This window comes from Rattus rattus, chromosome 4 (assembly GCF_011064425.1).
Source record: "Rattus rattus isolate New Zealand chromosome 4, Rrattus_CSIRO_v1, whole genome shotgun sequence".
Classification (NCBI taxonomy): domain Eukaryota; kingdom Metazoa; phylum Chordata; class Mammalia; order Rodentia; family Muridae; genus Rattus; species Rattus rattus.
This window is the reverse complement of record NC_046157.1, coordinates 49,228,330-49,255,298: the sequence shown is the minus strand read 5'-3', so window position 1 is coordinate 49,255,298 and position 26,969 is coordinate 49,228,330. Positions and strand designations below refer to the sequence as shown.

Genomic DNA, 26,969 nt, shown 5'->3' with positions numbered 1-26,969 from the left:
ATAGAAAGCTTCCTTTCCAATCCATTCTTTTATAGGGTAGCACTGCCCTTTTACCTTGCTCCTACTCCTACCTAGGAGGCTATAATAGTTGTTGACACAATCTACAATCACCTGGGAAGAGACTGTGTTGGGATGGTCTGTGGGTGTATCAATGGGAGCTTCTATCAATTACATTGATGGACGTGGGGCGTCCTAGCCCACTGCAGGCAGCACCATTCCCTAGGCACAGGTTCCTGAACTGTTAACAAGTGGAAAGATAGTACTGAGCATAAGCAAGCAAGCATGCTACACTCATGCATTTCTCTCTGTTCCTGGCTGTGGCACGGCAGTGATGTGACAACTATGCCAGGCTCCTGCCACTGTGGCCACACCAAGGTGACCAACTGCAACCTGGAATCTTGATAGGAAATAAAGCCTCTCTTCTTTAAGTTGCTTTTTGCGGCAGCTACTAATGGAGACTCCACTTGTTACTGGTATCCAAAGAATACTTTGTATTCTCTTTGGATGTGTACTTAGCCCACTTTTGGTTAAAGTCCCCCCACCCCATTTTCCTGTAGTGAAGGACATTTAGCAATAGGTTCATACTTTTTATTGAAAATCTAATTTCACCCTCAATTTATATAACAAATTAGACTCATTCTGTAGCTTCCTGTGCATTCCCATGACTCTTTGCTTCACCTACAACTTGGACAGGGCCACTGTAGAGTCTCATGGTAATTGAACAGACCCCAGTATGCTACCCTCTACCTTTTTGGGGGTGTTTTTACTGGTGTTTGATGGGATTAAGAGTTAGCACAGGAGTCATACAGCACTGGGTTAGAATTCTGGTTTTCTACAACACTGGGTGGAGAATCTTAGGTGACTCTCCTGGCATCAGTAGTCTTGTCTTTTCAGTAGAATGACAACAGTCAATGTTCCCTGCAGTGTATCCTGGCAGGGACACAGCTCCCCAAACACTGTGTCCTAGTGTCCGATCATGTGTAAGCATCAGATGTTAGACGCCATCATTTGATTTTGTAAAACTTCAGTCTTACATATAACCCCACATGATTTCCCCAACCACCAGCCAGCCATAGCCACACAGATAAGATGGACCCTGACGTCAGGGTTTCAGTTCTCTTGTTTGGTGGTTGGCATGGCAGGAGTCCAACACAAGCACACAGAAACATGATGTAATGGGTGAGGTCACCAGGAGTGCTCGGGAGGGTGACGGAGCAAGATGAAGGACTGATTACAGCTTTGTAACTGGGTTCTTTACCGGGTACTGGCTCCGGCCCCACTCCTCTGTGCAGCTGACTCTGGGGTAGAGTCTTTATCTTTCTGAATATTTATTTACTCATGTTTAAAGGGAGCTGTTGAACTGAGATTTCCAGTCACCCTGCAACTCCCACGATCCTCTAAATCCCGCTAATGTGTGACAGTTATCATCGGTATCGTGTGCTTTTCACGCAACGTGGCTTCGTCTGTAACAAATGCTGGTGTGATGAAAATGCCGGTGAGCTGCTGTTGAGCTAACAGAGGCTGGATTCTAGTCCTGTCCCTCTGTCTGGTTCCCAGTCCAGCTCAGCAATGTCGTGTTGTGGGGGGGCACCTATCAGTCGCCTGCCGATCTGAGAACTACAAACCCGGTCACATGTGGTCACCAGGGTCCCCAGTGCCTGTTGGTGACTTCCCTGGGCTGCCTCTAGTGTAATTCTCAGCCTTTTCACAATGTGTCAGAAGACCCCGGATGTTGCAATACTCAGCCACAATGGCTGCAGGGAGGCAGCCAAGTCTGTGGTCTCCAGGGATACCGCTTGTAGGATTCCATGCTGAGATAAGCATTACCTCTCTCACAGAACAACTTTAATCATCTTCCCTCAATTGCACTTTTTATCTTGACTACCAGGAAGCTCAAAGCCACAGTAGAGGCTTGACAACAGAGCCTCCGACAAACCTGCCGTCGGAACAGCTTCACTTCTTCCTCCTAAGCCTTTGGTCTTCTGCATGTATTTTAAACTGCACTCAATCTGAATTGTGATTGGCCAGTAGTCTGGGTCACAAGCCTGCAGCATCTCGTTTCTGTTTTAGAATGAAATGCTACTGCCTCTATTTAAATAAGCATACATGTGTCTCAGGGAATGCAGAGTAAAACATCAGTGTGGTAAGGAACCAGTGGGTCAGGCGTCATAAGAAAAGGGACTGATTTGCTAGGGAACTCAGCACGTAGATGGGAGCAGCACAAAGAGGTCTTGAAGGAGGAGCAGAGTTTGTTGGCAAAGGAAGGAAGAAGAAAGGGTACACAGCTCTCCAAACAGCACAGGCGCAGGAGTGCACAGGTACCAGGGTATGCACAGCAGCATGCCGGAGGCCGGGGAATGGTCGAGCAAGAGGGACGAAGGCGAGGAAGATGGAGGAGGCTGAGGAAAATGGAGGAAGCTGGAAAAGCATCACCACAGCCATAAATGGAATTTTCGTGACCTGCTTTTGTTGTTGTTGTTGTTCTTGTTCTTGTTGTTCTTGTTCTTGTTGTTTACATTGACTCCCTTTGCTCAGGAATTCCAGAATGTCCATCAGTTTGAGCGTTTGCCCATTTCCTGCCACACATCTACAGCACAGGGGTGGGTCTCACCGGCCTCAGCACTCTTTGGCTGTCTCCTAAGAGACCGGCATATGAGTAACAGATGATCAGCGAACACTTCCTGGGTGATCTGGCGTGCAGGACAGACTGGCTGAGATACAACTCAAGGGCCTTTCCACCATGGAAAGGCGGAGGCTGAGACAAAAGAATTCAGTCTCATGGGAGCCTTTGCCCAGTGTGACATAAGAAAAGCTTAACATGGGCAGAGCAAGGGAAGATTATGGGGGTGGCCACTCAGTCCCTAAGATGCTGATATCAAAGGGTTCAAGCTGACTGTTAAAAAAATTTAAAAAAAAAACCTAAAATGTGAAAAAAAATCTTTTTTAGCTCAACATTTTAGCAACTATTTTTAGTAAATGAAAAGAAAAACTCTCAAAATAATATCAGCTGCTAAAACCAGAGTTCCTATTGCATTTGGCCGTCTGTTTGCAACTTTTAAAAATGGTGGAGAATGAGAGTGTGCCTTTCTTGGCGGCAGCACACAGCACATCTAAATAACAGCCGTAGACTCAGAGAGGACACTGTCCTTGATGGCAGACACTCCTGAGGAGCACGGTACTGATACTGGTTAGAGCATCAGCTTCATGTGTACTGAGAATCCACCATTTCTCCCCTCAGACCTGTGCCACTGCCTCAGCCATGCCCTGCAGATCAGACATCTGAGTCAAACCTACTAGGCTTGGGCTGTCGTTAGGAGCCCAGAATAAAAGACACAGCTAGTTTCAGGTCCAGTGCCATCTGTCACCATGGAAATCCGAGCTGACACCAAATGAGGTTGAGGAATGGTCTTTTCCCTAGAGTGCACACATGACCATTCCAGGTTTTAGCCAACACATCACCTGAGCTGTTCAGCACTTTATTATTAAGAGGGCTTTGTTTTGATGATTTTGATATTGCAGGTTTTCCAAGAAGGCTTAAAATGGGTGAGGCTAAACTAGGGTCCTTACTAGAGGAGAGAGCTTGTTACACTAACAGTTTTTGTTACTCACAGTACCTTGATTTGTACGGAATCAACTGGTATACACTCTCATAGAAAGCTGAGGAATGCACACGTATTCATGTTTACTCACATGTGATGCATACCATACCCTGGTCTCCCTTCATGTTTACACACATGTGATGTGGTGCATACCACATGCTTGTCTCTCTTCATGTTTACACACACGTGATGCATACCACACACTGGTCTCCCTCTCTGTTAAACACTTCCTTTTGTCCACACACCTATTCCTTCAAAGTTGAGCCTATCCCACTTCTGTGTATGTCTGTACACACAATGTTTCTTAAATTCATTTTGACACAGGACGCAGTATAAATATATTTAATTATGGCCTTTGCACCCATAAGAACATGCCTATGATACTCCTCATGAATATTTTCTGGGCTTCTTAGCTACTGAGTTAACTGAGGGTGGTGGGTCTCAAAGTCAAAGCCAATGGAATAATTTTTCAAAATGAACTGTCTATGAACTCTAAGTCCAAAGGTTCTATCTAAGCACAGAGTTATCAGGTCCTCCATTTTGACTGACTCCCTCCCTCCCCTCCCCCTCCCCCTCCCCCTCCCTCCTTCTCTTACATGAAGGTCATTATGTAGTGATAGAAAGAGCAAATGTTAGGAACTTAGCAACTAAGGCTTCTGCTTCACATCGTCGTGGACCAGGTAGGCACTACATCTAACCAGCAGGCGATCTAGGGACCACTTGGACTCAGGTCTGAAGATTTCAATATGAGTAGACTATTCCACATCCCAAAGGAGTCTGGGTTAGAAGTGTGGATAACCTGTGATGCAGCTGATGAAATGGATACAGCAGTTGCCAACAGCCTGGGGTCCTGCCATCCCATGGCTATGCTGGATGACCATTTAAATGTACTCGAGTGAAGGTGGGTATGTGTGCATGCATGTGTGCATATGTGCATGCCTGTGTGTGCTCATCTGTGTGAACACACATGCCTGGACCTTGACCAATAACTGAAAAACTCACAACTTGCAAAATCATCCACAGCTCGCTCTTTTACCAACACCATTAACTGAATAACTGCCTACACCCAGGCATGAAGCAACCAGCCCAAGAGGGTACAGCTGAAAGAAAGCTTCCTTTAGAATGAAGAAACAGTCCTCTACCCAATGCCAGCTAGAGTCCATCTGCAGACACATCCTTTGGCCCGTCCAGCCAGCACTGGACCTGCTGACAGCCTGACTACTCTAGACAGATCCTGCCTCATTTTCCTCTGTGGAAAGACTCAGGTCCAACCTCACTTAAAAAGACTTTGATAATACCAAAGCATCCTGAGACATTTCAGGAATACAAGACGGCCCGAAGCAGCACTGCCCGACATGGTTCTACAAAACAGTGGCACCCATGATGATTCTACAAGGACAAGAGGAGTGTTTCGAGCCGGCTCTGCTCAGCTTGGTCCTCTATCATACATGACGAAAACTCTCTTTGCCTCAGGTGAAGAAACGAAGTTTTTCGGGAGGAAGGCAACAGGGCAGGTGGGCTGGGGTCAAGCATCCCTGAGGCTTCCGCTTCCTCCTGTTTGTGTCCAGCCAGCAGTGGCACAGGCGGGCTGGGGTCAGCTGCCACCCAGTGGGAACTTCCCCCATGCTGAGGCCCAGGATCAAGCAAGGTGGCCTCAGAGTATACAGCTCAGCAGCTGTGAGTAAACCCAAATGGATAGTCTGAGTGTATGACCCCCGCCTTCCTATAGATATCTAGAGCAGTTCTGGCCTGTTGGCACACAGGACTGTCACTGTTGTGTCCTCTGGAGTTTGACTATATGTGGCCAAACAAGGCACAACCCTAAAGGAGGACTCTGGTTCCCTGACATCATCAAGCCATCTTCGAGGTCTGTTGAAAGCCTTGTAGTGACATACCCAAAAGGACCCCATTTGGTGACGCATCTGATAGATCTGTATTTTGCCAGAGTCTCTGCACACTGAACTTCCTGTTTAGAAGCTGACAGAGCCCGAGAACACATCATACCATGGCAGGGGAGGGGCTTGATCGTTACTGCTCATTACAAAGGTGAGCTTATCTAGAGCAGGGGACAGTGCAGCTTATGAAAGCTTTGCCGTGCATCACCTTGACCACTCTGGCAGAAAGTGTGCCCAGTAGCTGAATGCCCTTTATCCTACCTGCCCCTGATTAACACCCAGAGAGCGAGGATGTGGGGCAGACAGAGCATTTGGTCCTGATGTTGTGCTCCTTACCAGAGAGAGCATTTGGTGCCTGTATTCCAGTGAGAGAAAAACAGAGAGGAAGGAAGATCGATGGGGTAGAAGGGGGATGAGCAACCTGAGTGGAACAGAGAGCAGCTCCAGACCGGAATGCTGGGTACATCATCCCTGACCAAGATTCATAAAGGGCAGAGGCAATTTGTCTGCCCTGGAATGCATGGTTTGTTAACCAGAGCAAAAATTTAAGACCTCTGACCTGCAGGGACGATCACTCTGCGTTCATTCGTGGTCATATTGGGGGGCGGCATGTGCTTCTCCTCCATGTAGCTGCCGTAGCTCATTCCCACAGTATCAGGGCTGCCCACCATCTTCCCACCTTTGCTCACACTGCATTCGTCAGGTGAGTTCCTGTAGGAGAAGACAATTTCTTCTGTTAGTACGGTACCTGAAGAGCAGGGCTCAGTGGTCTTGAGATATATAGGTCCGATGACACGCAGCATGGGAAACAAGTCATGCTCTGGAAACATGACAGAAGTCAGAATGTTGTAGTAACCCAAATTCACATGTTGGAGCTATAAGCCCCACATAATGGTAAAAAGGGATAATCAGATTTAGCTCAGGCCATGGGGGTAGATACAATAATGGCAGGAAGAGAGAACTAGGAAGTTGGCTCAGTGAGGTCTGAGTCGGATCCTCAGAATCTACCGTAGACCTGGGTGATGGTGTGTGCACCTGAATAGACCAGCATAGTGGTGTATACACCCGGAAAGACCAGCATGGTGGTGTATACACCCAAGACCAGCACAGTGGTGTGTGCATCCAGAAAGACCAGCATGATGGTGTGTGCACCTGGAAAGACCAGCATGGTGGTGTGTGCACCTGAATAGACCAGCATGGTGGCGTTTGCACCTGGAGATCGGCATGATGGTGTGTGCACCTGGAGATCGGCATGATGGTGTGTGCACCTGGAAAGACCAGCATGGTGGCGTTTGCACCTGGAGACCAGCATGATGGCGTTTGCACCTGGAGACCAGCATGGTGGCGTGTGCACCTGGAAAGACCAGCATGGTGGTGTGTGCACCTGGAGACCAGCATGGTGGCGTTTGCACCTGGAGATCGGCATGATGGTGTGTGCACCCATCCTAGTGCTGTCAAGAAACTTTAGCCCATCAGTTAGCTCTGTGGTTCAGAAAGAGACCTTGCCTTAAAACATAAGGTGGAAAGTGATTGAAAAATGCAGCAGACGCTGACCTCTGGCCTCCACAGACACATGCATGAGTGTGTATACCTGACACATGCACGCATGTACACATGTATGAGACACACAAATAGGAAGAGGAAGACACACACACACACACACACACACACACACACACACACACATCCTGCTTCACTCCCTCCATGTGAGGATGCAGCCGCCTAGAATCTGAAGAGAAAGCCCTTAGCAGACTAGCCGACATGGAGCTGTCTGTCATCTTGTCCTTGAATGTCCCATCTTCAGAACCATGAGTAACAGGGGCCTGGCATTTTAGCTCAGCAGCCCTCTCTGCAGCAGTGTGAGACCACGCTGTGCCCACGCTCAGCTCAGCAGCCTGCACTGCCGTCTGAGACGGTGCTGGTACCCACACCCAGGAGAAGCACTAAATGGGAAGCCGTCTGGCTTCAATTTCACTCGCCAATTCCTTCTGAAACTGTCGTGCCCAGATTCCTGTGACAGATGTCTGGGAACACTCACAGGGAACAGAGACCTGGTGTTCACTCTTGCCGGGTGACAGTAAACAGAGCTAGCAGCAGACAGACATTAGGACCCATGCAGCTCAGCAATGCATCAGGGAGTGATGCTGCTTTTGAGATCCCAGCGATATTGAATTCCTATCCCTGTGCCAAACAAGGGAGCTAGAGCTGAGGACGCCTGGTGATAGACGGGGGCACAGTCAGGAAGGCAGAGAAGGTGGAGGGCTGAGACAAGGGAGGTAGCTGAAAAGTAGAAACCAGTGACCCCAGTGAATCAAGACAGGGACTTAAACATGGCAGTGTGTATGGGGTGAGTGTCCCACACTGACCCTGGGAACAGGCCATAGGAACCTTTAGTAAGGCAGTCACTGTATGTGCAAAGAGACAAAAAATACCTATGAAATAGTGTGTGTGTGTGTGTGTGTGTGTGTGTGTGTAAGTGTGTGCATGTGTGCCTTGTATGCATGTGTGTATGTGTATGCCTTGTGTGTGTGTGCACACGTGCATGTGTGTGCATGAGTATGCATGTGTGCATGTGTGTGTGCCTGGGCGCCTGTGTGCCTGTGTGTGCATTAGCGTGCATGCGTGAAAGTGATATTTGAGAGGTACAAGTCTCAATAGTTTAACACCAAGCTAAAAAAGTTTAGGGGGCTGGGGAGAGGGCTCAGGAATGGCACAGACTACTCTTGCAGAAAACCCAGGTTCAGTTCTCACCACCCACACGGTGGCTCACAACCACATGTAACTCCAGTTTCAGGGGCTCCTACACCCTTCTCTGACCGCTAAAAGATGGACCAGGCATTCACATATGCAAGTGCATACATAACATACATGCACATAAAATAAAATATTTTTTAGAAAAGAAATCCAGCTTCATCAGAGAGCAAAGAGAGATGTATCTGTCTTCTCAGATGAATGGATGATGGCTAGCCCATGGATGATGGCTAGTCCATGGATGAAGGCTAGCCCACAGATGATGGCTAGCCCACAGATGATGGCTAGCCCACAGATGATGGCTAGCCCATGGATGGCTAACCCTGGATCACCACAGCAGCGGTACCTCTGTGCTGGTTGCATTATCTACAGTAGAATTTTGGAAACACTTCTCAAGCTCTACCTGACACACCGGTTTCCATAATCCTGGAAATGTAAGATATCCCATGGACTCTTTAGATGTTCGCTCCAGTGCTGAAAACGTTGCTCCCACTGCCCTAGGCCCCCATCCATTTCCTCTAAGCGTTGTTAGCTGCAGAGCTGCGGGCGACTTGTAGAGTCACAGAACTTCAGGTTTGCTATGGACTTGACCCTCAGGTTTGAAAAGAGCAAAACCATGTAAGGCAGGTGGGCAGGGGTATTCTCTGAGCAAGATGGAGCTGAAATGGCATAGATAAATTCATTTCTCCTGCATAGGCCTTGGCAGAACTGTGGTCAGGAGGGCTGGCTGAGGGCCCAGAACCCCGGGAAGAATTTTACCATACCAAGTGCTTTGAAATACAGACTTCTTCTCAGCATCAATTGCTAATGTGTCCAGAACCCCATGGTTCTGGCTCAGTGCTGGCTCCAGGGAGACCGCAACAGCTACCTGAGCGGGTAATTGCTAGGGTTACACAAGACTGAGGACCTACCACAACCTGGGAACATACGTGTAGGCCCTATGTGTAGAGTGCTTACGGCTGTGCTAACATGGAGGGGATTTAAAATAGGAACTGTCCATGTTCCCACGGAGCAGGGCCTGCGTCTTTCCAGGCTGTCTACACATTCAGGATTTCTGCTCGATGCTATAATGGTTTCCTGGCTTCAGACATTTATCTCCACAAGACTCATCCTACTATCAAACCACAGAGTATCTTTACTTGAGACACCGTTTCCTGATCCTCTGGAAAAATCTGTCAACTGAGTGCACTGTGAATGTTTTGGTGTTACATGTCTCAAAGAGAGAAGATTCTTGGGGGAGAGAAGTTAAGGACTTGGTTCTTTGGGAGGAAACTTTTTGACAGTAGGTGGTACCCAGGGTGTGAAAGGCAACATCGGAATTGATTGTGAAGTCTAATTTTAATTACTTGCTCATTTAAGTAACTTATGTATCACCTACTGTATACCAGGCACTGGCAGTTCTTTCTTGTCCAGCAAAGGAATTAATCACCTAAAAGTTGAAGGCCAGAGTTATGAAGATTTCTCATCATCACCTAAGTGTGTTTGTGTGTCTGTGTGTGTCTGTGTGTGTCTGTATCTTGTGTGTCTGTGCTTGTGAGTGTATGTATGTATAACTGTGTGTGTCTTTGTATCTGTGTGTCTGCGTGTCTGTGTGTTGTATCAATGCATCTCTCTGTGTGTGTCTGTATATGCCTGTGTGTCTGTATGTCTCTCTCTGTGTATCTGTGTATTCATCTGTTTGTGTTTGTGTGTCTGTGTGTGAGTGTATGCGTGTCACTTTGTGTGTGTCTGTATATCTCTGTGTGTATGTGTGTGTATGTCTGTGTTTGTGTGTCTGTGAGTGCAGGTATACCTGTGTTTCTGTATGTCTCCATGTGTATGTGTGTCTGCATCTGTGTCTGTGTGTTGTGTGAGTGTATGTATGTCTCTGTGTGTCTGTGTATGTCTGTGTGTATCTTTACGTCTCTGTGTGCATGTAGGTGTGTCTCTGTCTATGTGTGGATGTGTGTGTACATGTGTGTGTGTGTGTAGACCTATGAATGCCATATGATATGTAGACATATCATTACGTTTATATGGCAGCCAGAGGACAACTTCGGGTGCTAGTCCTCATCGACTTCCTTATTTGAGACACAGTCTCCTATAGTTTACCACTGAGCAACTCATAGTTGCCTGGAGTTTCTTAGTCTCGCATCATGGTCTCCTTATAGCTTTAGGAACACTTGGACAACACACACACATGCTGCCCCACATGGCTCTACATGGGTTCTGGGTATTTGGTTCAGATCTTCACATGTGTGTAGCAAGTGCTTTACCCACTGAGCCACATCCTCACTCCCCTTTAATTACTGACAGTTTAATTTTCCTCTCTGAGGACAAGAGCTCCATCCATGGATTGTGGGAGTTTTTCTATGAAATGAAGTAGACCCCCTTAACAAATCTGGATGTAACAGGTTGCCATGTTGCCTTTGCTAGTGTGCAACCCAAACTATATATAACTCTTTAAAACAGAGTCAAAGCCAAGGATGGTAGATGTTAAAATGGTGGGATTATAAGTTTGAGGGCCAGCCTGAGCATCATAGTGAGTTTGTGGCTAGGCTGGGCTATATAGTGAGACCCTGTCTCGGAGCAAACAAACAGCAAGGAGTAGCCTTCAGTTAATTTGCTTTGGTTTTCATGTTAAAACCTGCAGGCATAGTTCATGCTAATAGGTTTCCGTCATTAAAAAAAAGGCAGCAAAATGAGGTCATTAGACTTTAACTCTATTTTCAAAACTCTATCTTATAAATAAGTAAAACTATATTGATACAAATAAAATATATGTTTTACCATTCCACTTAGTTATTAACAAAGGAAGTCAGGATGAAGCAGTGATTTTGACTATTAAAGTTTTTTCATTAAGGGAACTCAACTCTGAGAGGAAAGGTCTTGCATGGTCCCCTGAAGTGTTTTTTTCAACAACACTCACTGGGTGGGGCCGCTCTGTTCTCATTATCATCTCTTCTGTGATAATGTGTCACAGGAAGACCTGGCATTGGCCCGTGGAAAAAGTCCCCACTACAGCTCACCAGATATCACCGACATCTTACAAAGGTGGCGAGCACACAGAAGAGGAGACTGGCTGGAGAGGTTAAGAACTCTGGCTGCTCTTCCGTAGGACCCAGGTTCAATCCCCATACACATGGCTTCTCATAGACATCTATAATTCCAGCCCTGGGGGATCTGGTGTTCACCAGCTTCCCTAGGCACTGTGCACACAAACAGTACACAGGCATACACACAGTGAAAAATAACTACATGTACATATTAAGACAGGGGAGGGGTGCAGGTACCTTGAGAGACAAGTTACAATGTAAGCTGAGTGTCGGGAAGGAACTCACAGCCATGCTCCTTCCCCTGCAGAGAACACCTGCACAGGGAGAAGGGAAGAGACGCTACCTTATAATTCGAGGTAGACAAGAACTCCCTGGACCACACACTGTTGTAGCCTAAAGTCTCCAGGCATCTCTGGAATGCTGCCGTAGCCTAGGGATCTAATCGCTCCCTGGGTTTTCCTGTGGCAACATCGATGCACATGCAAACCAGGGCCAGAAGAAAGGAAATCTTTTTCAAAGCCATCTATTCAGGTATTACTTTACTTAAGCAAAAGGAATCTTAGCAGCACCGGAAACAAGAAAGTAAGTGTTCCTTTTAACACCTCACAGAGCCTGGAGAGACAGCATGGAGGTTAACAACACTGGCTGCTCTTCCAGAGGACCCCAGCTCATTTGTCAGCACCCATTAGGCAGATCATAGCCATGTGTCATCTCGGTTACAGGAGGCCTATCACGCGTGAGTGCACTCGCGCGCACACACACAGAAACACACACACACACACACACACACACAGAGTACTTGTAAAGACACACACATACATAAATTTAAAAGTAAGCCTTGAAAAGCAGAGTCTCACAGTTCTCCAAGCCAGTGTGTCCTGTCCCCAGGTGCCGAGGGACCTATCTAGTAGATGGCAGTGTCACAGATAAAGCAGGCACAGACTGGATGGCTTGCCCAAGGCTAAAGGACCCATCCTGAAGTGTCATTTAAACTCTCATATTTGAGGTCCTGAATCTAAGCTCTCCCCCAACACATGCCACAACTCCACAGGTGAATCTACGTATGTGAGATGCCGTTGGACAGACCCTCTTTCTTCAGTATTGAATATTTTCCAAAACCTCTCCTCCTTGGAGAGGAGCAAGATGGTCAGGATGTGTTATTTTGTTGACTGGGTTGGGGGTACCCATGAGGAAGTGAAGCAGAATCCCTGAGAAGGCTCTAAGAAGGCCCTGATTTGTGGATGCATATGATCTTGACTTTTGGTTGAAAGAGTCTCTTGACTCTGCAGTTGGAGGTCACATGTTGTCCCTGCTCTGTGGAGGGCGTGTTCTCTACACAGCTGATGGGCTGACATATGTGAGCATGGAGAAAATCAGAGCAAACTGCTTCAGGCCAAGAGAGCTGGGTGGGAGTGAGGCTGACTGAGATCATCGCCCCATGAAGAGATGGTCCAAGCCCAGGACAGATGGCAGACTGTTGAGCGGACTTTTATGACTGAGTGGCATACAGCCCAAGAAGAAAGCCCCTTTCAGATGTTTCCACACACACCGTTTTGTTTTTAAGAAGAGGTAATAAGCCTGGAAAAACACACTGAGAAACATATAATGAGGTCTTTTGGTCTTGTGAACAACAAAATCAACTTGGCATCTGCGATCTAGTTTCTCGAGTGGTGTCTACTTACAGCAGGGCAGACTCCATCATGGCTCTCACGGTAAAACAGCAGAGCCATGACCATGAGCTGGACAAGTGTGGCCGTCCTCCATGCTGTGTCATCTGTCACCACCCTATGGGTATTAATGGCCCTCATTCATACAAGAATGTCACCATGTACAAACCTGAGCTCTTTCGCCACCTCCAACCTGTGCTTCACCCTACCTTTGGAACAGCTAGAGGAGACACTGGGCCCTACACACAGTCCAGGGTCAGCCAAGGTGGAGCCCAGGACACTGAGGCATCTTTGTTTTGTGTGGGTGGAGGCTACACTAAATCTGTCAAATCCCTGGCTGTCCTTCAAGGCCTGCCCTTCTTCACCTAGCTCTCTCGAATTCCCCTCCACAGAAAAACGACTGTCCATTGCTTTGTTCTTTGTCCCACAGCTGTGCTTTCAAAATGTCCTTGCCGCTGCTACACCAAGGTTCTCCTCCCCAAAGACAAAGCCAAGTGGGGCAGGTCCATCCTGCCCTTGTTCCTGAGCCACAGGATAAGCATGTCCCAGCAAGCAGGGGGGTGGGCAATTTCCATCCCTCCTTCATCCACAAGTGTACATGCAGTCTTCCAGACCAGGCACCACATGAGGGGCAAGGGGACATCAGTGTCCCAGTCCTCAGTGGGTCAGATCCCATGCCCGAATGGCCCCATGCTAGAGCTGAGGAGATATCTCAGTCAGTAAGGGCTTGCCTTACAAGAATGAAGAACTTGGATCCTCAGAACCCAAGTGGAAAACCAGCACAGGAGAGGTAGAGAAGGGGAGATCCCTGGGCTCACTGCTCAGCCAGTCTAGGCTCCTGGGTAAGCCCCAGGCTGGTGAGACAACTCTCAAATAATGAGTCAGGTGAATAGTGCCTGTAGAATGATGTCCAAGCATGAGGAAGCATGTCTGGCTTCTACATACATTTACACACAGGGGTACCTATATGCACAAACACCAGACACACATGCACATGCATACATACACACATACATGCATGCAAACACACATACATGTACACATGCGTGCTCACATACATGCACACGCATGATCACATATGTTCTACATCCTTACAACTTCTCTTCCTGTGCTTCCTCTCCTTCTTCTGCCTTCAGGGCTGAAGTTTCTGCTCTAAACACCTAGCATCTGCTGTATTCACCTGCCAATCTCACTTCTGGGGTCTCCATCTCTAGAATTGTATCTTCTCCGTGTCTTTGAAACTGGTGAATGACGGAATGGATCAATTTCTGATAAAACTCTGCAGGTGAACCTCAGGATGCCTCCCTTACAACTGTGGTAAGTTAGGAGGCCCTCATCTGAGAACTAGAAAACCAGTGGTGACCGTAGTTGATTTTGATTGAGTTACCTTCATTTCTAGAAAGGACTGAATGTTATCTTGACCCTTTGGTGATGACTCCATTAGATGAAACATATAAAGTAAGTGCACAAACTGTCAAACACTGTAAAAATTAGCACAGCAGCATGAGTAGGTATATGTGTGTATATGTATATACATGCATGTGTGTGTATGTGTACATGTGTTTGCATACATGTGTACATGTGCAGGTATCTGTGTATACATGTGCATGTGTGTGCACAGGTACATGTATGTGCATGTGTGTCTACAGGCCTGTATGTGTACATATATATGTATGTGTTGCAAGTGTTCCTGGCACCTGCTTCTTCACTGGACCTTAGTAGCTCTTCCGTTTTCCATTATCCAACCTCCTGCTTGTAACTGGCTTTTAGAACATCACTGTCTCTAAATGTCATCTGCACTGTTAGGTTATAATACAATAGGAAGAACATGGTGCTGATGGGCTGGGGAGATGGTTCAGTTGGTTAAGTTCTCACAAGGACCCAGGTTCAATCCTCAGAACCCACACACATTAATAAAGATTCCTGGAGGCACAGAAAAGCTCAATTTTCAGCTTTGCCCTAAGAGATAATGGTCATTGCCATGTGTGGACTCCTACCCTCACCCCTACTCCGAACAGGGCAAGCTGGGGGTGAGTCTCAGGCCTGGGTCCCACTGGAGTGTAACTGGGGTGAGTCTCAGGCACAGGTCCCACTGGAGTATAACTGGGGTGGAGTCTCGCGCCAGGGTTCCACTGGAATGTAATTCAGTCTAACCGTCCCAAAGCCCCTGCCCAGTGTTAATCAGGCAAACCACCCTGCCCAGGTTTCACAGCGTGAATGGAAGCAAGTTCCCACAAAAGGTATTTTTAGGGCCCCAGACAAGGAGTGGATTGTCTGGCCAGCTCTGGGGTAATTTGTGGGTCTGTTTTATTTCTGAATCAGATGAAGCAGTGGAAAAGCTGCTTCAGAGCCCACGGCCCAGCAGCGGGTGGGGCTCGGCGTGATTCATGTGCGACTCCAGGCCCAGCCTGAACCCTACATGTCTGTCTTCTCAGCTGTGTGTTATTTCTACTCTGGCTAAATACTCTCTTACACCTGGGATCGCTGCCTCTTCTGAACAACCCTGCTTCTACCCCTTTCTCAAGCCGCTGAAGGCAAAATTAATTAATCGCTAACTCGACAACAGGTCGTTCTTTGTCTCCCAGAAGGGGCCTGGCATTTCCCGGCGAGTTTAATTATTTAAATACATGCCTCTATTTATAGCTGAAAATGGTTATCAGCAAGACGGTGCCTCATTTGGGTCTTGAAAACTAGAGGTTAATTCAAACTCTGTGGAGGGATTACCTCTGGGGACTAGCATAGTCTATAGAATGCACCTTCTAGAGTTCTACAATGAAGATCAGACACAGCAACTCCACCTTGAGTTTCTTTAGCTTTGTTTGAAATACACTTTTCAGAAAGAAAAGAAATCACTGAGTCATCATTCTGGGGCTCGAAGTGTGTGTGTGTGTGTGTGTGTGTGTGTGTGTGTGTGTGTGTGCGCGCGCGCACACATATATATTTGTATCTGTGTGTGTCTCTCTGTGTATTTGTATGTGTGTGTGCACCCATTCATGTGTACATTTGTGTGTTATTTCTGAGTGTGTGTCTGTGGTCTGTGTGTGACTATGTGTCTGTGTGTATATGTTTGTGTGTGTGCACCCATACCTGTGTGCATCTGTGTATGTATCTCTCTGTGTATCTCTGTGTCTGTGTGCGCATGCATGCATGCATGCATGTGTGCATCTGTGTGTATCTGTGTGTCTCTGTATATGTCTGTCTGTATGTGTGTCTCTCTGTATGTCTATATGTGTGTGTATATGTATGTCTGTGCATGTGCACATGGGAAAATGTGTCTATTTCTGTGTGTGAGTATGCCTATGTATGAGTGTGTCTATGTGTATTCTTGTGTTTGTATTGTATTATTTATAGTGTGCATGTGTCTTGTGTATGAGTGTATTCCTTGTACATGTGACTATGTCTCTGTGTGTGTTATGTATGGAGTGCATGTGTTTCTGTGTATCTATGTGTGTGTCTGTGTGTCTTCCTGTGTCTGTGTGTCTGTTCTGTATGGTGTATATTATATATGTTGTGTATGTGTTTGTGTGTGTGTGTTTGTCTGTGTATGTGTAGTATATTTGTCTGTGCTGTGTTTGTGTCTGTTGCATATCTCTGTGGGTATCTCTGTGTGTAGTATGTGTGTCTGAGTTATTCCTGTGTGTATGTCTGTGTGTGTATGTGTGTGTATGTAGTATGTATGTATGTATGTATGTATGTGTGTGTGTGTGTCTGTGTGTATTCCTCTCTGTGTGTGTTATATTTTGTGTGTATATGTGTGTGCTCCTATGTGTGTGTGTGTGTGTGTGGTGTATGTGGTGTGTTTCAATATTTGTATTTGTGTGATCTGTACATGTGGAAGCCAGAGGTTGATGCTGAGTGTCATTCCTCAGTCTACCGCCCTCTTGTACTTTGAGACGGGGTCTCTCAGTAGGACCCACAGCCCACCAATTAGGCTAGACTAGCTTGTTAAGGAGACCCAAGCAGGTCCTACCTGTCTCTGCCTGACCCAGGGATGAGAACAGAGGCGTGTACTATGCTGTGTGCTCAGCTTTGACACGGACTCTGGGGATCCAAACTCAGGTCCCAGAGCTTGCACCAAAAGCATCTCCCATCCCCCAAGCCTTGGATGTTTATGTTTTAAAATATATAAATTCTGATCAACTGAAAGGACTTCCCTTTCAAGACAGAAAATACCAATGCTAGGCCCCTTCTCCCTAGCAGCAGCCTCCCAGGAACCCTAGGGAGACAGTGCTTCTTGTCCCCTCTTTTACATAATGGTGCCCATGGGAACAAGGATGGCAGGAAGTAGAGAAGGGAGGACAGGGTGAGACAAGAAACAGCAGAACCTTCTTCCAAAGCAGTCCTTTGTTCATCATGGCTATGTCACCTTTGTACCTAAACCAAGACATGGGAATCCATGAAAGTAAAAGGAGCTAGTGCGTCAGGCCTCACCGTGGCCGGCGTGGTGTGGCTCCTCACTGAACTGCTATGCGGACACCCAATATGATGAAGTTAGGTAGACATCAGGAGAATGGTAGGATACAAGAATAGAGCCTTCTCTCAGGATGGGACTGGTGTCTTTACATAAGAAAATTCCAGGGCCAGCTCTGGATACAATGTTTATCATGCAAAGGTTCAGATCCCCAGAATACAAGTAAAAGATAGGTAGGTAGGGCCTCCTACCTGCAATCCCACAGCTTGTGGGGCAGAGACAGGGGATTCCCAAAGGTAGGCTAGGTATCTGGGTCAGCTAGCTGACAGGTTCTGGGTTCAGTGAGAGACTCAGCCTTAGTAAGTAAAGAAGAGAGCAACTGAGGAAGACATCTGACACCAACCTCTGGTGCTCACAGACTGCAAACAGGAATTCCTAACAGACAGCAGAGGTGGGAGCTAGAGCGGGGGAGGCAGGCATAGAAAGACAGAGACACAGAGAGAGGCAGATAGGCATAGACAGAGAGAGACACACAGAGAGAAAGAGACAGGGTAGAGACAGAGACAGAAGAAACACACAAAGAGAAAAAGAGACAGAGAGAGAGAGAGAGAGAGACAGACAGAGACAGAGACAAAGACACAGAGAGAGGAAGAGAGAGACAGAGAAAGGCAAATACAGAGAGGCAGACAGAGACACAGAGGGTGGCAGAGAGAGAGAGAGAGAGAGAGAGAGAGATGGAGAGAGAGAGAGATGGAGAGAGGCAGACAGAGAGAAACAGAGATACACAGAGAGAGGCAGAGACAGAGAGAGAATCAGAGAAACAGAGACAGAGAGACAGAGAAAGACACAGAGAGAAAGAGACAGGAATTCAGAGACAGATAGAAAAGACAGAGAGAGGCAAACAGAGACAGAGAGAAAGAGACAGAGATAGAGACAGGCAGACAGACAGAAGTGACAGAGAGAATTTGCCCCTCAGTCATGCAGCAGGAAGCTACCCTCAGTGAACAGGAAGCAGGTGCTCGCCAGACACCAAGTCAGCCAGTGACCTGGTGCTGTGTTTCTCAACCTCTGGAGATAATAGGAATACGCTTCTGCTGTTTATAAGCCAGCCGATCTTGGGTATTTCTGTCATAGAAACCCAAGCGGACTAAGATACTCACCATCACTGTTAGGAAAAACTACTCATTTGAAAGTCTCCCAGCGCTGTGCCAGCCACAGCCTGGAGGGCAGCCGAGCTCAATTAGGAGGGAACCTGCTTGCCAATTCAAGTCGGAGCCCTGAGGCAGAAGGGAGCAAATGCAATTAGCCCAGGAGTAACTCTGCCCCCAAATAATGGCCGAAGCTCCCCGAGTACAAGAAAGCGTATGTATAGCGAACCAAGTTGGACGAGAAGCCAGGCCCGCGAATGCTTCAAACGTTCACGTGAGTTGGCTGCACACAAAGAGAGAGTTCTTGGCATTAAACACCAGTTAGGAATTGACTGCACCAGGCACACAAAGCCCTGATTCTAACCCAGCCAGAGACAGAAGCTGTAAAGGGTGTGCACCTGAAAGGACTTGAAAGCTGCATTTCTCACTCAACGGGTATCAAATGGTCTAACAGTAACCACGCCGTCCTGCAATCCTACCGAGGAAACTGGACATCCTCTACCCTAAAATACTTTCCGAATGGCCGCAGGGTATTACAAAAAACGTTGACCAATGGTGGCTTTGGCCAGTCATCTCTCCCAGGGCCCTGCAGCAGATCTCACATTTAGCTCTGTCAGAGAACGCCAGGTCCTAGGCATGTTCTGTTTAGAATACCTGTTGCCGATCTTTGAAGGTATTTTTGTCATTGTTGACTCCATGTTTTAGGCAGGGTTGAATGTAGCCCAGGTGGGTCTCAAATCTACCATGTAGCTTAGGCTGGCCTCGAACTCCTGATCCAATTGCCTCTGCCTCGTGAGTGCTGGGATTATAGCCACCTTGACGGTCTTAGGCAGTTGCAGGGCTGACGCTCAGGGCTGCGTGCATGGGAGACGAACACGCTAACCACCATGTGGACCACCTGAGCAGCATTCCCCTTGACAGACTCCATGTTTCCATAGTTCTATCTTCATGGCAGCCAGTAGGAACAATAGTGTTAATGAAGCTCACAGCAGGCTTACACACCGTGAGCATGCAGACTCAGATCGTTTTTGAAGGGGGCAGTGCCATCTTGCTCAGTACTTGTGACACCAGCATCCCTTGGCCTCCATTCCCAGATACGTAGAAACTCTCAGTTGCCAAACAAACACACACACACACACACACACACGTACACACATGCATACACACATACACAAGCACATATATCCACACCCACACATCTACACACACGAACAAGCACACACATGTATACACAGACACAAACATGCACACACAAACAGAGACACAGACACACACACACAAACAAATACAAACAAACATACACACATACACAAGCACATATATCCACACCCACACATCTACACACACGAACAAGCACACACATGTATACACAGACACAAACATGCACACACAGAGACACAGACACAGACACACACACACACACAAACAAGTACACACAAGCATACACACATACACAAGCACATATATCCACACCCACACATCTACACACACGAACAAGCACACACATGTATACACAGACACACACACACACACACACACACACACACACACACACACACACACACCTTTCAGACAGTGCCAGCCTCCCACTAGATTAAAAAATCCTATGCTAGGACCCTTTGGTGGAATGGATGAATGTTTGCTACACCCACAGAGGCAGGTGAACCTGACCCTGACCTTTTACCTGGTATTGGTCGAAGCCAAGTCATGGTGTGAAGGCTGTCACCCAAGAGGAACCTGGGCTGTGAGCCAGGGTGCTTCCGAGTTCTGGCCTGTCTACAGTGTGTTTGGTTTATAGTCTCTATCCTGTCCTGGCTTCCTCCCTTCCTCACACGGCTCATCCCATTAGCAGAGCACACCCCCTCCCTTTTCAGAGCGTGTGTAACCTGCAATGCCTCTTCCTGCCCTCCACCACTCTGCTCCTCTGCAGAGCCCCAGGACAGCACACCCCAGAACCCTGCATGAGCATCAGGTTCTCAGCCTCAGCCCAGGCACCAGGAAGACCTGTGGACTCTGAGTAACTCAGGTCTCCTTCACCTGCAAGCATCCAGGCTGGCTCCCCATTGAATCTGATGTTCTTCTCAGGCATGTTCTGCAATCTCCGCCCACCCCCCATCACTATGTGTGGACAGCCCTCTTATAGTCTTACAGTGTCTCTGGCTAACCACAGGGCCTTTGCACAGAGCATTCCCTTAACCTGGGATATTCTCCACTGTGCAATCGAGAGGGCTCCTTCTCTGTCATTGGGTCTTTAACCAAATGTCAACTTCTACGAGATAAACCTTGCCTGGAACTGTCTTACTTTTCTCCTTAGGGTTTGCTCTGATCAACCCTGCTCTGTATTTTAACAAGTCAGCCGATGGAATGGTGGCCTTCTTCCCTTAGAAAGCCAGCAGCAAAGGACTTGATTGCTATGTCTTTGGAACAGTGACTGCATATAGTAGGTGCTTAACAAACTCAGCTGAATGTGTGACATAACCATAATGTCTGAGGTCAGAGGGCCAATCAAGTGACCCACTCCCCTTTTGACTACCTTTACCACACTTCACAGGGCACACTGCTAAAATACCATAGCATGAGGCAGGAAGTGCAGCTCAGTTGATAGCTTACTTGCGTAACGTACATGAGGTGCTAGGTTAAGTTCCCAATACTTCATAAACGGGGTGTGGTGGCACTTTCTGTAATTCTAGCCACTTTGAACGTGGATGCAGGAACAGCAAGGGTTCAAGGTCACCCTCAGCCACATCAAACCTTTAAGTCCAGCCTTTGGATACAGGAGACTCTGTATCAAGCTAAATAAACAAATACTTTAACACATCAAAAGCATCTCCTTATCCAACCACAGGCTGGGGGGAGGTGGGGCCCATGTGATTTCTCTTCCCAGGCTGCACCAAGAGAGGCAAGGCCAAGGAACATCATCTCTCACCTCTTTGACTCTGCCAGGCCTGAGAGGTCCTTGGAGTGAGTTACAAGAGATGCTGCCCCATGCGGACGGACAGACAGACAGACTCCAGCACAGCTTGCTGAGCTGACCCCACTCACTGGCCCTGCACCTGGATACTGGGTGACTGTTTCTCCCTTCCTCCAATGGTGCCCACAGCGGTACCTCTCAGCCACCAGAACACCAGAGCGCCCTGCGGTGTTCCAACTGCTGGGCAGACTTGGCCGACATCCCTTGTAATTCCAGAGTTTGGGGATCTCCGTAGGTTGAGCTCTTGTCCCCAGGTCCTGGCTCAGGACCTCGCTTTGAAAGCACCACCCCAAGGAGACCCTCATCTGACAGAATTGATGAGTTCATGGCTCCAAGAGGTTTGGGGACAAGCCTGGAAACAGAGCGCCCCGCTTGGGACCCCCGCTCACAAAGTGCTAGTATCTGTGGGTCCTTAGGCAGGCCACCAAGGAAATATGGTATAAAAACACATGGGATATTTTTCAATCCACAAAAAGAGCAAAATTATGTAGTTTGCAGAAAAATGCGATAACTGGAAATAATCATAGTGAGTGAACAAGTCTTTCTCAGAAAGACAGATTTCACATTCTCTGTCATTTGTGGTCCTTACAGATTTTGTACCAATGCATAAAAACCGCATAGGCACACATGACATAAAAGTGTAAATCTAACTGTCCAGATTGGCAAAAGAGTGTGGAGAGCCAAGAAAAGAAGGTGAGAGGCATCTGGGGCATAGGCTCAATGTGTAATATGCATCTGTATGAATCTTAAAATAAAAGCAAAAAAGGAGAAGAAATGCTAACACAGGTGGCAGGAAAAGCACGGCCCATGGCAGCTGTTGGATCTGGCTGCCCAGGACCAGAGGTGCACAGAGCAGGGGAATGCAGCCTGCCGGGCAGAGCCCCAGCACCTGGCACTGGCAGGCAGTTGGTGTGGCCACGCCTTAGGGTACACTATCTCTGGCCTCTGTGGCCAGCCTAGAGGGAGCCACGGATTCCCCACTGCATTTGGAGTTGTGGGAGGCCGGCAGTTGGGAGAGACGGGTGCACCGTGGGACCCTTTGTGTACAGTGCTAGCAGATGGTTTCAGTTTTGTACACCACCAGGCTCCCGTTGTGCAAATCCCAGGGGAGGTTCCTCGGAGGGAGGGCTGAGTGAAGAAGGGGGAGAGACAGGGTTACCACTGAACCCTGAAGCTGAGTGTCTACAGGACAATTCACACTTAGCATCCGGATGGGCAAGCCAAACCCACAGGGACTTCCCCACCGGCTCCCACAGCAGTAGCTCCTTTCTCTCTGCCCTTCATTTATTATGTTCTGTAGGAACAGTGTGAATGGCTACCCTGCTCACCCTGATCCTGGAGTCTTATTCCAGAGGCTTGTTAGCATGGAGGGCCTGAGGTTCCACAGAATCCTGCCATACTGTCCCTCTCTTCTTCTTCATCTGCTGGTTCCTATGCAGTGACTAGTGGATGGCTAGGGACGGACCAAGAAAGTCAGAGCCGAGAGCTCTGCACCATGGGGATATGTTTGGGCCTTGCTCTGGCAAGAACAAGGCTGTAAAATGCAGGTCTCTCATGAAGCCACTTCGACAGCAGGAACTAGCCATTTGTCATAGCCAGGGTCCAGCTTTTGAACCTGGCTTCAGAGGGTATATCTGTATCTGTCTGTCTGTCTGCCCATCCATTCCATTCCCCTCTGTGTGTGTGTGTGTGTCTGTCTGTCTGTCTGTCTGCAGGAAGACATGTAAGCCTAGGTTAAGGGCAGTTAGGAGAAGCCATTAAGCTGGGACCAGGAGATGGGCCAAGTCCTTGGCTGATCTGAAGGATGCAGGGAATCAACACAGCCAATCACTGAGCTCTCCTGCTGTTGCTCATTTGCATGTGAGCCACGCCCAGTTCTCAGCTTCTAGGCCAGCACTGAGGCCCTCAGTGGATGATGGGCATTCCCAACCCCTGCCTCCACTCCAGCAATTCTTAGTGTGGTACAACCCACATTCTCAGAACCTAGAAGTCGGAAGCAGGTAAATCCTGAATTCAAGGCCAGCCTGAGTTTCACAGTGGGACTCTGTCTCCAAAAAACTTACCAACAAAAAGAAAGCAAGCAAGCAAACAGACAGACCATCAAGTAAGTGTGGATGAAAGCCAGACACAGAAATGACTGCCTACTCAGAGTAAGAGCCAGTTGAGGACTGCCCACCTCCCCATGCAGCCCAGTGCCACGCCACTAACAGTTTCTTGGAAGTGCTGTGATTGACACCTGTGTTAACACCACACTGGCAGCTGACGCAATGATTTCCAGCACTTATGAAACACAAGGCTTTAAACATATTTAGCATTGAGACACACGTGTAACAAAGAGGCCCTCTCATAGCTGCAGGGTGAAAAGGGTTCTGGATGTCGAGCCCAGCACTCTTGATTTCCATCCAAACTTTGAGTCCTTTTAAGTGGGCTGGCCAGCCAATGCCTGCTCAGCGCTTTCCTTTTCCATCAAATGGGAAAGGCATTCCCCTTAGTGGCGATCGGGGCATCAGTGATCTACTAGGTATAAAGGGACTTTGTATTTGTGAGGAACAAGAAAGTGGAGACTGTTCGTAGGACCTTGTGCATAAATGGAGACTGGAGGGCATTAAGAAATAATAAATCATCTTGCTTTTGTCTCAGGGTTTCACATTCATTCCCCTGGGTATTCTATACTACGGAATAGTATAGAAATGAATGCTACTACCCACACCTCTCCCTCCCCCCTCCCCCTCTCCCTCTCCCTCCTCCTCTCCCTCCTTCTTCCCCTCCCCCTCGCACTCCTCCCTCTCCTGGAGTGTTATGCCTTAGTATATATTAAGGAATTCTGAGGCCAACCTTAGGAGTCCACCTTCACCTTGCAGCTTATTTGAGATGGGGTCTTCTTATAGTTTGGCAGGGTTTATGTCAAGTAAGCTGGCCCACCGGCTTCCAGGATGCCTGGATCTCATCTCCTTGCTGGAGAACAGGCATATGCTACTATTCCTAGCTTTATGCAGGTTTGGGGGATTAGAACTTCATGCTCGTGCCACCCACATGTCACCCACTGATCAGTCTCTCTAGCCTTTGCACCACTTCTCGAGCCTCTGTGTAATGAAAGGCTCTGGATTAACAGGGATGGTGTGACAGTATCCCAAGTGCCAGCCACACTCCCTTGGCAAACTCAAGAGGCAGCAGCTATGGGAGATTTGAGGAGCTTGCCTTGAGACCAGGGCGGTATGCATTAAGACGGGACAGCAACAGCAGGCACAGCGGGCTGAGGCTGTGTATGCATACAAGGGGGACCCGTGAGCAAAATCAAGTGGCTTGGTCAGATGCTACACTACCTGGCCACCCGCTGATACTGTTGTCTCCATAGAAACATAGGACTGCAGTTTTTTCCAGGCAAATAGACCCCCCAAAATTGAGGTCAGCCACATGTGAGCAAGCCCCGCTCCCACATAGCCATCGCACCTGGGAAACAGAACTGAGCAGTGGGTCTTCAAAGACAGTTCTTGGTAAATACACTACTGGTTTTGCAGCCTCTGTCCTCAGCGCAAACCACGGTAAGTTTTCCTAGAAGTGCCCCCATGTTACCCGTTAGTGGCCTTGCTCTCTGAGAGACCTTGCAGCATCGCAAAGAAGCCACCCTTCTCAGAGGACGGGAAGAATGGAAATCCAGGACAGGCAAGGTCGGCAATGCTTACCTGGAACCGTTCACCTGGCTAGGGTTGCACTCCATCTTGATGGTGACCCTGGCTGGGGGTTGAGACAGCCAGTCCTGCTGTGGGACTCTGGGACTCATCTTGGATGTCTGGCCATAGTCACTGGAAGAGGATGCGGTCATTTCTGTCTTAGCCAGGTGTGGCGTTCCGTAGGCACACTCAAATAGTGACTGGTCCTCGCTCACAACTGACAAGGCCTCCTGGACGAAGAAACAAATGCAGACTCAGGACATCCCAGAGGACAGTGATGTGGTGCTGAGAGTCATTACCAACATTTAGGTAACCACACTTTACATAGTTGCCTTTCTACTTCCCACCAGAGAGGAGAAAACAAAGTTTCTTTGTTTTCTTCAGTGCACCCGGCAGAAGTCGGAGCTGCCCAGCCCAGAAACGTTAAGCTGCAGGTTTCCAGCACCCTAGCCCGGCCTGTGCTAGGCAGACAGTACACACTTTAATCTCAACACAAGGAAGTTGAATTTCAAAGGTCTTAGAAGACATCCAATTGCATGTGTCATTATTTGACAAATGCAATCTATAATTCAAGCAGACAGAGCGCAGAACAGTCACGGGGATTAGAAAAGGAACTGTGAAGGCTGACACCTAGGCATCTGGTGGGACCCCCTGTGCTCCAGGAGCCTCTGAGGTAGAGGTCCTCGGAAGAGTGAAGGGAGACACGACACCAAAGGAGGCTTTTTCCACTCTATGTTATTAGCCGAATAGGGTTTCAAACAACACTTCCATGATGGTGAACATCTGGATGGTAAATGAAGCAAAAAAAAAAAAGAAAGAAAGAGAGAGAGAGAGAGAGAAAGAAAGAGAGAAAGAAGAAAGAAAGAAAGAAAGAAAGAAAGAAAGAAAGAAAGAAAGAAAGAGCTGTGAATTACCCAGATGCCTCCAAATACCAGGATGTTTAAAAGATATAGATCAGTAAAGAGCTAGCTTGTGTGCTCTCCACCCCTCCCTGATATTTTTATTATTTTGTGAGAATAAAAAAACTGTCCCAGTGGGGACATTCTTCTCTGCTTAAGCAGGTGATGAGCCCACATTCTGGTTAGAATCTACGAGCAAACCAGCAAAGGCAGACTTGACTGAGAAATGTCAGCTACTTGATTGGTACATTGTATAGTTACCCCATGTAATTATGAAACAATTTGATTTTAGTTTCTAGAACAAGAAAAAGTCCCTCCATAATACAACTCATGACTGTGCCTTAGGCCCGCTCAGCATGGTTATCAACTAATGAGAAGGCCTAAGGTCCTGGTCCTCCCTCCCCCCCATTCTCTCCCACATCCTCCCCTCCCCCTCCCATTCTGCTCCCCGAGTGTGTGTGTGTGTGTGTGTGTGTGTGTGTGTGTGTGTGTGTGTTTCAAACAACACTGTGTTCTCAGAGGCCATGGGTTGATGGAAGGTATCCTACATTGCTCTTCATGTTAATCTCGAGGCAGGTACTCTTCCTGAACCCAGAGCTCAATGGTTAGTTTGAATTCCTAATGAGTGAGCATCGCAGCATTCTCCTGTCTCTGCCTCACAGTGTAGGGATTGCAGGTGTACATTGTCATGTCTGGATTGTACATGGGTGCTAGAAATATGATTTCAGGTCTTTATGTTTCTACAAAGAGCACTTTGGCCTCTTAGCCATCTCCCCAGCCCCAGGTACTTTTTAAACTGAACTTTGGAGCCAGAGGAGAGGTGGAGGAAAGGCCACAGAAACCCTTCTCATCATGACCCAGGACTGAGCTGAGCTAACTGTGAGAGAGCTGGTCAAGGCAAACTAGGGACTCTGAGGGTGCA

General features: G+C 47.8%; 1 protein-coding gene across 1 annotated transcript in view; it reads right to left on the bottom strand.

Moving 5' to 3' along the window:
- Erg (ETS transcription factor ERG) overlaps positions 1-26,969 on the bottom strand; it is a 101,219-nt gene that overhangs the window by 23,881 nt on the left and 50,369 nt on the right. Inside the window, 2 exon segments of the mRNA XM_032899365.1 lie at positions 6,054-6,205; positions 25,161-25,378. Coding sequence (XP_032755256.1) covers positions 6,054-6,205; positions 25,161-25,378 — 370 coding nt within the window.